This window comes from Vulpes lagopus, chromosome 5 (assembly GCF_018345385.1).
Source record: "Vulpes lagopus strain Blue_001 chromosome 5, ASM1834538v1, whole genome shotgun sequence".
NCBI lineage: Eukaryota > Metazoa > Chordata > Mammalia > Carnivora > Canidae > Vulpes > Vulpes lagopus.
In genome coordinates, this window is record NC_054828.1 from 52,239,557 (window position 1) to 52,251,870 (window position 12,314).

The 12,314-nt window shown below is 42.9% G+C and overlaps 1 protein-coding gene across 16 annotated transcripts in view; it reads right to left on the minus strand.

Annotated features, from left to right (window-relative positions):
* Positions 1–12,314, minus strand: part of AAK1 (AP2 associated kinase 1) — a 164,713-nt gene that overhangs the window by 13,978 nt on the left and 138,421 nt on the right. For 7 of the 16 annotated variants that reach the window (XM_041755809.1, XM_041755805.1, XM_041755806.1 and 4 more), the window contains 2 exons: positions 9,602–9,703; positions 8,494–8,595 (listed from right to left, as the gene is read on the minus strand). The exons of 2 other annotated variants lie outside the window; for them this stretch is intronic. In XM_041755809.1, the coding sequence (XP_041611743.1) occupies positions 8,494–8,595; positions 9,602–9,703 (204 nt within the window). Of the gene's footprint in view, positions 1–1,766; positions 4,198–5,325; positions 5,437–7,018; positions 7,130–8,493; positions 8,596–9,601; positions 9,704–12,314 lie in introns of those variants that run through there. 7 more of the 16 variants (XM_041755810.1, XM_041755811.1, XM_041755812.1 and 4 more) reach the window with 5 other exon arrangements.

Sequence of the window (12,314 nt, forward strand, 5' to 3'; positions counted from 1 at the left end):
CTGACCTGGGGAAAACGGTGTCAGTTCGAACCAGAATGATCAATTACCTGCCAGGAGAGCAGGGGGGGAAGAAGTACGATAAGCAAAACTAAAATTTCATCTTGAGAAAAACAGGTTCTTTTCTTGAGTTCGTTCCCTTGTAATTATTAGCGGCCCAAGTTCTATAATTCTAATTCGGGAAGAACCAAGCCCAATATCAAATGACACGGACCAGAGTGACAGCCTCCCTCAGGGGTTATTTTAAAATCGCATCTTTCCATTTTCTAAACTACCAAAGACAGGTGCAATTATGGAAGTTCCCTTATTCAGAATATTGAGGAAATTAAGACTGATTGTTGTCGCTTTCCATTATAAAAGGTCATCTCTGGGAATTTTCGTTGGTTATTCCTTTCCCTGTCTTTAATAGTAACCATGCTTCATTGGGGGGGAGGGGGTGATTTTGCTTTTTGGAAACAGCTAAATGTGACTCAGAACCAGGAGTCATGGAAAAGACCAGGAAACAGAACATACTTCCAGGTGTTGAAAGCAATACTAATTAGGTAAGAATTCAACGGATTTTCTTATACCTGATTACCTTCCTTGATGGTTTCTAAGGAGGGTAGTTTCAAAAATAAAATAAATGAAGGCAGCATCGCTAAAGTATTAGCCTCCCAAGGAAAACCAGATGCCTTCGGAGGGAACAACACGCAACGAGCGGTCGCAATTCTGATATGTCTGCTGAAGAACCCATTAATTATGGTCAGTTAGAGGTGTCCATTTAAGCCTTATCTCTTCTTAGCCTGCGGTTTTTAAAAATACTGGGACTTAGATTTGGTGATCTAGTTATTTGAATGCCGTAAAGGAGAAACAAAGTTTGCGATGTGTTCTGGCGCAGTTACTACTTGTGCACAGTTGGGACTAAAGCAAATTAGAATCCTATGCTTTTAGTGTCTGCTCATTTTTAAGTGTCGGATCACCGATTATATTTTAGAAGAATTGAAGGTGTCTGATGCTTTTTTGTTGGAGTAGGCAGGTACGTGTAATAGTTTCTCTAAAAGAGTCTATGTCCCAAACTCACCGATAATGTAGGCTTCTGCTGCGATAACCAAGGAAGGGCAACCGAAGCCAGTGAAGGGCTGTTATGACTCTCTAAGATGTAAATACTGCTACAGTAACGGGAAGAACTGATAGAGAAGATAGAGAAGATAACTGAGGAACATCAGGATTATACGAATCCTTCACAGTCCTTCCAAAGCATAATAATACGTATGCGGAACTCTAGAATCCCGTAAGCTTGAAGACCATCTAGTCCAGACTCATCACTGCATACATAAGGAGCAACAGCGCTTGGAAGCGAAGCGCCCGCTGAAGCCCACTTGGCCAGTGACTGGCAAACGTCAGGGAGAGACCCCAGGTGGTCCTGCCCAGGCCTCTTCTCCCACGGCCCGGCCTCGGGTCCCACACCCGTGAAACGAAGTGGATGGACCAGAGACTGGTCTCTCTGACCCCGCTTGTGGCTCCGTCTAGAGTTCCGTGGGTCTACCAGTTATCAGACACTGTAGTGTGTCTAGTCTCCTATCAGATAAACCCTTTTAGCTCAGGGATGAAGCTCTACACTAAGGGAGGTGCCATTTACTGAGTCACTCACATGGGTTCCTTAAAAGAAAAAAAAAAAGTTCTCCCCTTTGAGGTCCTATCCCTAAAGGACAAACCCAAGATGATTTCACGCCGTTACCTCCCTCGGGCTTCCTCCATCCAGTCTCTGGCTTCCAGTCTGTTCATTCTCATTAACAGTCTCCATTAAGCTTTATTGAGCCAGACGACTAGGGAATACATCTCAATGTGATTATGGGTAATACACGAAAGGAACAGTTTAGAGATACCAAATTTCTACACTGTACTCTTCACGGTTTCAATTAAATTGAGAAACTAGATATTTCATTATATTTCTGACATGTATACGTATGGAAAAAAAATAAAATTGGAAAACACAGGCATAAAACATTGTTCTTATTTAAAAATAAACATTTCCTTCATTAGTTTATACATTCTTTATCTATGTCCAGGAAAAAGGAAGAATACAGTTTTGATTTTCAGGAACATCCCTGTCCATAGAGGGGCCAGCCGAGTCCCACTGTCACTGCCATCCAATCATGGAGAGCTCTTCAAGGACATCTTTTTTTTTAATCTTCAGCAGGAAGGTTGTGCCTCCCTCAATTTTGAAAATGATCCATTATCCTAATAGAGAGCTTTACTTAGCTCATCTAGTTTCAGCCGGCACAGGAAGTATTTAAAGTCAGAAGGAAGACTGAAAGACTCAGATTTTCCTCCGATGCCTTTCAAAGGCTGCTCTCACATTTCTGGGGTCAAAGCTTGACCTCCAACGCGCAGTGCTTTGCAGGCTGTTGTTGCTGCTCAACTTTTTTTTTTTCCCCCTTAAAGTGCAAACGTGAGGAAGAAGAAACAAAAGTACTAGATAGAGAAACAAGCAAATGAGCTTGGAATTTTATTTGTACAAATCTGATCAACTAAGAGTTTCCCCTTCTGATCATGGAAAATGGCACTCACGGAAGAGAACCACGACGGGTTTCTCTGTGCCCACCTCTTTCCAAAAGGGCAATTCTATAAAATTGCTTTCTGTGTAAGGAAGAGAAAAATACACTTCAACGAGTAAGGACATATACATACAGAGGGTGACCATGAGGCATGTTGTCATGTCAGTGCAGGGTCCTTTATTTATTTTATGAACAATATTCTAAGGTTAGTGAGGAACTACGCTTTGTTTTGTCTTGTTTTTAATCTAGGAAGCCAAGGAAAACCAACTGAACATATTTCATTGGCTGCATCCTTCGATTCAAACATCAGAGAGAAAAGAAAGGTAAGTAGCCAGAATCAAATTGTGCCTAGCTTGTCAGCACACTTATTTCTGATTATCTGAAAATAAACGACATGCTTATTCTACAAAGACAGAGGACCTGCTGAAAGCTTATAGCAACACACAAGTCTACTCGAAATGATTCCATATGTTATACTGTAGGATTGCTGTATAGTTATACAAGGGAGTGAGATCAAAACCCTGTACAGACACCTGATATCAGACTTGAAACGCCAAGTGGAAACAGAGCTATTCAGCGTCTTCATTTATACACAATTTACAATATTTGATTCAAAATAAAAATCACAAGAAAAATACATCTGTTTCTGCTACAATTCCTTCCCCTCCCCCATCCACCCCCCAGTGAAAAGTCTTCTAATAAAAGGTATCATGTTACCACCATTGTCTTGTTTTGGTCTAATTCTGAGATCCCGGCTTGGGACAGTTAACATGGAAAGGAATGGCAATACTTGGGTTTTAAATAATGTACACATTTTATCCAAGGATCTCAAGTACTTGCAGTCACGTCTCCAGATCTGAGAAATCACGGTTCAATGGAAGCCAGAATGCTGGATGAATGCTGGGCAGGTTGCATGGGGTGGAAAATCCCTTGGCTAAGTCTATGATCAAACAAGGTCAAGGCTGGTTGGCTAGAGCTGGGCTCAATTTCTCTTTTCAAACACATCCCATCCGTCCGTCAGTTTTACCCTCTCTTAAATCACACACCCATCTCCAGGCTACTGCCCAGAGTCAAGACCAACTGAAGAAGCCATGTCCTCATGATAATGCAGCAGCGTAAAAAGCAAAAACAGAGAAACACATTCATCAGCATCTGGCCAAAGGAGACAGGGGTTGGGAGGATTGGTTTGGGAGGCCATTCCTAGCAAGAATGAGACAAAGGTGTCAATTCACTAGTTTCAGTTACAGTTAAGCTTTGGGTGGAGTTGATTCCAGCAGAGGTGAAGCTCATGGCATCTAGCGCTTGATTTAAGATTATGCTATTGAAGAAGGGTAATGAGAAAACACAGCAAACTAACAGGGAGGAACTGGCCAAGGAATATGTGGAGGGCCAAAGTGATTTTCTTTCCTTATCGTTTCTACAGGAGAAGGCAAGGGGTAGGAGACAAGGGCTAGAGGGCCCCTTGTTAGCAGATTTTTTTTTAAAAAATCATTTTTCTTATAACTCCGTAATGAAAATGTATATTACGGTGTGAAGGTTACAGAACTGCATCTGCTACTGGGTCACGGCTACAGGTCTATGAGCTGATCCACCAGCAGTAAAGACCTGGCTAGGTTGGGAAGACTGGACTCAGAGCTCCCACTGCTGTTTCTAGAGTGCCCACCTGGAAGTGGAGAGATAGGAATTCAGTACAAAACACAGAGGGTTAAGGTTTAGATGTGCAGAGCAAGCAAAGGAGAAAAAACAAAAACAAAACCAAACCCTAGAGAAGCAACAATTTACATTTGCAAACTCTTACGTGTTGATTTTTAAACACACAGGTCAGCTTTCCCCACCTCCCACCACGGCTTCAGGCACACACCCTGGAGGCCGAATACCTTGCAGAGAGGATGCTATTTTCCCATGAACATGTATTTCGCCTGAGAACTGCTGGCTGTACCCTAACTTCCTGATAACATCGAATCACCTCCCTGGTAAGGCAAACGTCAACATTTTTTGCTTTGGGGAGAAATTAGGTATTAAGACCACTGGCAATAGGAACGTGCTTTGGGAAATATATGGATGGTCCCAGGGCAATTCGGTGCCTCAGGGCACGTGCAAACGGCTTTAATCCATCAAAGAGGAAAAAGGATGCTTCGAAAATGTCCAAAAGATGCAAATGGTATCAAAGCACCATATTTAATCTCTTTGGCAAGAATGTTTATTGTGGATCATTCTACTCATGCTAAAAAAACGTTCAGAGCCTTTTTTTTTCTTTTTTAAATATGTGTGTTCTGGTTTCCACTGACTAAAGGTCATTTTAGTTTTGGCTTGATACCTTGTAAAACCCAGGTTTTAGTCAAAGTATTAAATGTTTTTCTTGGGGCAGCCCAGGTGGCTCAGCGGTTTAGCGCCGCCTTCAGCCCAGGGCGTGACCCCAGCGTCCCGGGATCAAGTCCCACGTCGGGCTCCCCGCAGGGAGCCTGCTTCTCCCTCTGCCTGTGTCTCTGCCTCTCCCTCTCTGTGTATTTCATGAATAAATAGATAAAATCTTTTAAGCAAATGCGTTTTAAATAAATAAATGCTTTTCTTTTCTCTGAATAAACCGCACAGCCCAGCTTTGAGATCACTGCATCTTGGTCTGTACCTGTGTCTCCACCTTACCCTGGCTCAGCCCCAGGGACGGTCATTATCCCCCGTTTCCCTCGTTAGGTGTGGATGCGGTTTCCCCTCTGGTAGATTAGGTACATTACTATTTTGTAGAGAGCTGTGATGTCAAGCTCTTCTCTGTTCCCCATCCTCTCTTTCTTACCTTGTGGGTTTTTGGTTATCAATACAGGAATAGGGTCAAACTCATCTTCAGCCACCTTGTCCGAGCCCTCAGGGACATCAAAACCTGAGATGAGATTACTATCTTCTGCAGCTTAATACAGAATGCAAGTACACAAGCAGAAACAACAGAGGTAGAGATTAGCAAACGAGAGAACACGTAAGAGGCACAAAGTTCCCAACTATACAATCACGGTTGTTTTTTGAAGGTGACAACGCTTAGTCTCATGAGTTGAAATAAAAGCAGCAAAACTGGAAATAGGGAGACAGAAAAAAGATGGTTTGGAGACTTCCATAAATGATTAGGGGGAAGGGTCAGAGGGCGCGTTCTCTCTGGCCACTGTAAGGCCACTAACTGTAGTTGCTGTGAGGTGGCTCTTCAATGGCCATAATTCACAAAGGCATGGGAATTAGTCATTGATCTTCCTTACTGAGCAAATAGAGGCCTAACAGACAAAACTGGAGAACCTCCAAGCCAGGGGCAGGGGCTTCTTTAAAAACTAACTACTATAGACACTGAATGTTAGTTAATTGGATTTAAATTAAAAAAAAAAAAGATGCAACTGCTATATACAAGGCAAACAAAATATTTCTGAAAGGACTCGCTGCCCTGTGACTGGGGGAAAACGACTTTCCATCCACTCTGATGCCTCGGGGAGTGTTGGGGCCCAAGATCACATGCACTGAGATTTCCAGCAGAAGCATGTTAGAGCTTTCTCCACAATTCTGATGAAGACTATCCTGCCACAAAGTGCTCGCTGAGCACCTATTTTGCAAGTGATGCTTCTCTGTGATTACATATTGCTGCGGACACACTCCTGCCAGGCTTACCTGGTCAAACACATACTCTATAAAAACATGATCGTTTTAATGCTGTCGAGGGTAAAAACAAAAGCTCCACTGTTACCCCTGCAAACCCTAAGCTAATTATTTTTAGACATCTCGGGGAAGCTCCCTTCTTGAATTTCTTTCAGAATAAACTCAACATTGTTCTTTTTCTATATTCTTTCCCCTTCCACAAAACCAATTTCGCTGCCCAAGTACAGAAAGAGGTTTAGTGAACGCTGCACACAGTAAGCCAGGTGCTGTGCCCGTCACTTTTACAAACTCCATTCAAGCTACTTCTGTCCCGCAGCATTTCAAACCAGTATCAACCCAGGACTAAGACGTGAAAATGGGAGATTAGGAAGAGAAATCCAGTAATCAATCCTAACTCAAAATGTAAAACTTTTGTCAGTTCACTCCTTGAAGGCTGACTTTCGAGGACTTAGGCCTGCTTTATTGCAGCAATCGCTACCCAAAATCTTTAAATCAGATTGGATGAGACAATTTTAGGGTCTAAGGCTAACACGTATCATATTAATAATGATAGCCAAGTCAGTGGATGGTCAACTCAACCACCTACGGCCCTGCCTTTAATGGAGAACGTGGAATACCCTGCGCTCCACGTGACACCAGAAAGCAATGCCTCCGCCAGTTTGTTGTCTGAGCCTTACTGGGCCCTCTTCCTGAGAGGGATTATAACCCAGGGGCTAAGAGTACAAACTCGGGTTTTCCATAGGAAGGAGGGGGCTGAAAAACTTCCCTGGCAAAGACTTTTGGTAAGGAAAATGCTCAGGAGTCATTCGGTTCTCCTTGAAGGACACATGTGAGCCCGAGGACAGGAAAGCGTTTACCTTTATGGGCTGGAGCAGAGATCGCTATGGGGGCAAACTCTTCCAGAAGGTCAGTAGTAGGGTTAGAAAGCAGGGAGCCATCAATCAGGGAATCTTCCCCGGTGAGAGAATCTGAGTCCAGATTGACAACATCCCAGGTCAGTGATGGCATTAAACGGCACATACAATATCATGACATTAGAGCGTAGCCTTGAAGTTACTGCATTTACATGTCACACATACAAGCCAAGGCAGGAGACAGAAAACCCCAAGTGACACATTAAGCCCCCTGCGTTTTCATCTATGGAAATGCGTATTTCTAGATTCCTCTGAACATGAACATACAAACATGGGATAATTCTTTGCTCAGAGGTTGCTGGGTAAGCAAATATGTGGTCGAGATGCAGATAAAACTTTAGCAACTCAGTTCTCAGCAAATGCCATTTGGGAAGAAGGACTTTATAACTTAAAAGTTTCATTTAAACTTCCCCTAAACATTGGTGGGAAAAGGTACCATAGGATGAGGTATCTGAGTTGACTAGGAGGGGGTTGTCCTTGGCTTATTATTAGCAGAATATGACATGATTAAACAGTGTTTTCTAGAACCCAACCAGATTCTCATTCAAGATAAAATGGTCTTGCTTCTTAATATTATTCTTTAAATTTGAATTGCTCGTCTGAATATATGATTGTACTTTTAGTTAACGAACAGAAGGAAGACAAAAATCCAGAGTTCAAGCATTTTAACATACAAATTGTTCTCCGGGAAAGTTTTCTAAAAGGAAAGTCAAGTAAGCACAAGTGGAAGGAACCACATCGCCTTCTATATTCATTTTTTTCCCCCCACCTACATGAGTTTATTTTCATAGTTCCCAAACTTCTAATTGTCTTCTGTTCCAAGTTAGGAAATCAGACACTTTTACCACGGTAACCATGGACTCAGTAAAAATGCAGGTTATCAACTCTGGATTTATGGACAATTAAGGAATTGTATTAAGGTTTTGAAATTAGGGGGAAAGCAATGCTGGACCAGGAGAGATTTTAGCACTGTCTACAATTTAGGAACAAATCACCCATATAGGATAAAAGCACTGTGCTGAGAATAGAATGCCAACATCCAGAGCATGAGCTCCACGAAGTGACTGACACCGTTAGATGGAAAGGCGGTTCAGAAACCTTGGAGGGGTTAAGGTCATCCTTGCAGCTCGGCAGAGTTCTTTAAGGAAGGAGGTGGAGGGAACCTGCCACCAGTGAAAAGAATCTTGAATAAAGAAACAGCCGAGAAAGTCCGAGTACCACTCTACAAAGAACAAGGCTCCGAAAAGTACTCTGCTCTTTAGCATGGAAAGGTATCACTAACCATACCGAGCATCCATTCTAGGGGGAACTGACCAGGCTGCAAAAGCAGCCCAGGATCACCTGCTGCAGGTGCAAAGGTTGACTTTGAGGGCCACCACAATGAAGGGTTCCCGCAGCTGCAGAGACACCTGACTGACCTGTGCGGTTCGAGGTCACAGATTCCGTCTGAGATGGAAGGCGCTGGGGCACTGGGGGCTCCAGTCCTGGTATGAGACTCTCAACAGCAACATCGGCTTTTTCTTTTGTAACACAGCATTAAGAAAGGAGAACAAAGGGGAAGGGAAAAGGAGTCAAAAGGTTCTTTAGACAACTCTGTGAAGTCTTTCTTCTACGGGGTCTCTAAAATAGCCAGCCCGGGCAGGATGGACAGCACAAGAAGTTATTTTATTTCCGCAGCTTTCAGGGTCTGGGCTTCACTGGCTGAGCATGCGTGTGCAAGGCTTACCGCTAGGACTAGTCTTGGTGAGTCTCAGTTTTTAGAGATAAATGTAGAACATGAGACACCCAGCAGGTTTCTTCCATGTCAGAAGACACAGGCTGGGAGGCACCGTACTATCTTACAGTAATTTCGCTTTTCTCAGGGATAAACCTGGGGACAGACAGCCTCTGCGCCTTGCAAAAGCCACTAGTCCATTTCAAATCCCACCCCATGATGTAGCTGGGAGGTGCTCTGCACCGTAGGACACCCCGCAGCTGGAGGCCCATCTCTCTATAGGGTCACGGCCTTCCTAAGTTTTAGGACTATGTGCCCTGGGGTACAGAGGCCCTGGACATCTCATAGGTCTTGCTTGCCTTGCTGCAGGAGCACAGGGCAATACCCACACCTCTGCCCTGGATTCGACTCATGGGGCTTCACCACTGGGCAAGTGTTTTCTGTTACTGACACTTGGCACACACAGAGGCCCTATAAAGAAGAATCTGCTAAAGGTAAGGGCCCAGCTTGAAAGCAATTTTCTTCACGAAGGTTTTTGGAACTAACTGAATTTTTCCGTTATTGCTCGTTCGTAAGAAGGTCCCTCTAGAAACGTCAGGCTATTGAGTAAAGCAAAAAATAACAGCGTGGTGCCCCTGGAAGGCAGAGAAAACACTTCCTTTCGGTGATTACAAATAAGATTAAAGGAAGCTTTGTGGCATTTTCCACTCCAGAGCAGGGCTATTCTAGGGATCTGTTAACCAGTTAGTTATCATTCTAGAAACAGACACATACATCATGCAGGACTGAAGAAACAGAGATGACGACTTTACCAATTACAGCATCGGAAGTGCTACCAAAAGGATCTGTCATAGGCAAGAGGTCAGGGAGCAGGAGAGAAGTGTCAGGAGATTTGAGTCCCTCAATTAGTTTTTCTAGGTCGGGCAGAGAGGTAAAGAGAAAGCAAAAATGCAGTGAGATATTAAAGCAAGCTGATCATTTACAGTTTTCTATGCAAATACATTTTGCGGTCAAACTTCTGTATAGATTCATCACAAAACCAAACACTGTTAGCATCTCTTACCATTAATTAAAAATAAGCTTTCAAAGTTCAAGGTTTAAAAAAAAATTTTTTTTTTTCCCTGGGCCACCCTCTTGGGTCCCCTCTGTCTTCAGGAGCTTTGTACTTAATAAAACTGTGCTTTGTTGCCCACCAAAACAAAAAAACCCAACAAACCAAATACACAAAAACAAACAAAACAAAACAAAAAGTGGAACAAAATAAGAATGATTATTTCCCTTGGTTAAAAAAAAAAAACCGCATTCATTCCTCAGTTGAAGTAGTCACTTTGTAAGTCATTCAAGATAGTGCCCTAAGTTTGTTTGTTTTAAAATTTGAGGTATATTTACCCAAAGGATACGAAAATACTGGTTTGAAGGAATACATGTACCCTGATGTTTGTAGCAGCAGCAGCATTCTCAATAGCCAAATGTCCAACAACTGACGAGTGGATAACGATGTGGTGCATACACAATGGAGTATTAGCCTTGAGGGAATGAGATCTTGCCATTTGCAACAACACGGATGGAACTAGAGGGTATTATGCTACGTGAAATAGCTCAGAGAAAGACAAATACCATATGATTTCACTCATGTGGACTTTATGAAACAAAGTAGAGAGGGATGCCTGGGTGGCTCAGTGGTTGGGTATCTGCCTTTGGCTCAGGGTGTGATCCCGGAGTCCTGGGATCGAGTCCTGCATCAGGCTCCTTGCATGGAGCCTGCTTCTCCTCCTTGTGCCTCTCTCTGTCTGTGTCTCTCATGAATAAATAAAAAAAAAAATAAATTAAATTAAAAATAAAATAAAATTAATAAATAAAATAAAATAAAATAAACAAAACAGAGGAGCAGAGGAGGGGAAAAGCAAGAGGCAAACCATAAAACAGAGTCTGAACTAGAGAGAATAAACTGAGGATTGCTGGAGGGGAGGAGAGTAGGGCGATGGCTAAGCTGGATGACAGATATTAAGGAGGGCACTGGTGGTGGTGAGCACTGGGTGTTGTATTTAAGTGATGAATCCCTAAATTGTACTCCTGAAACTAATAGTACACTGTGTGTTAATTGGAATTTAAATTAAAAACTTAAAAAAAAATAAAATTTGAGGTATAAGGTACACTGAATAAAACTCACCAATTTCAAGTGTACAATTTTGCTGAGTTTTGACAAAGGCACATGTTTACATGAGCACCATCGAAGTGATGCAGAATGTTTCCGTTACCCCGAAAGTACCAGTGTGTGTTATTCTGGTCAGTGCCTTCCCGTGACCCCGAGACCTGGCTTTCTGATCTGCTGTCCCTATGGCTTGGCCCCTTCTGTCTCATGTCTTTCATTTAGCACAATGCTCTGGAGATTCCTGCCTGTTGTGGCTGGTGTCAGTAGTTTGCTCCGTTTCGTTGCCGGGTAGTGCTCCACTACGTGACGGTACCACGGTTTGTTCAGTCATTCACCAGCTGATAGACATTTAGTTGTTTCTAGTTTTTAGCTATTAAACCTGCCATAAAGGGATGCCCGGGGGGCTCAGGGGTTGAGTGTCCACCTTTGGCCCAGGGCATGACCCCGGGGTCCCGGGATCGAGTTCCACGTCGGGCTCCTGGTGTAGGGAGCCTGCTTCTCCCTCTGCCTGTGTCTCTGCCTCTCTCTCTGTCTCTCATGGATAAATACATAAAATCTTTTTAAAAAATGACGCTGCCATAAGCATATGTATATAGATCTTTATGCATTCATATCACTTCTTAGGCTTAGTTTCGAAAAAAAATTTTGGACTTGCATTTAGAAATCCAAGTGAATCAAAATATGCCTAAGTTAACTTCAACAATCATTTATTGTCTGCCAACCGAGGGCCTGTGACAAGCTGCCGCCCTTACCACTCTCTGGCCAAATCTCCTGAAATGCACTTCCACCTGAAGGCAGATTACTTTTGATGTATTTTGGCTAGGAAACAAGGGGACGTGAGAATCCACCAGATGTGTCACACCTGATAACGTCAGTACACACATTAAGATTTCTTCATGATTTTTTCAGTCTTGATCCATCAACAACTATTTACCTTCAACTTATTAAAGATAGAGAGCATTACTTGAAACAAAATAATGAACCACAGAATCTTACAGAGAGACGGGAATTAAGAGCTCAACCTCCTTTTAATTACAAGGAGATTGAAACCACATAAATTCTATAACTTGCTTGGTTAAAAGCCTGTCAACATTTTTTTTTTAAGATTTTATTTATTTATTCACAAGAGACACAGAGAGAGAGGCAGAGACACAGGCAGAGGGAGAAGCAGGCTCCATGCAGGGAGCCCGACGTGGGACTCGATCCCGGGACCCTGGGGTCACGACCTGGGTTAAAGGCAGCACTAAACCACTGAGCCACCCGGGTGCCCCAACATTTTTTTTTTCTGTAACAGAAATACCATGTCATTAAGGTAAAATTACAATGAAAATTGAGAAAAAGAGTGACTTGGAGTTCAAGTATGTGTATAGAAC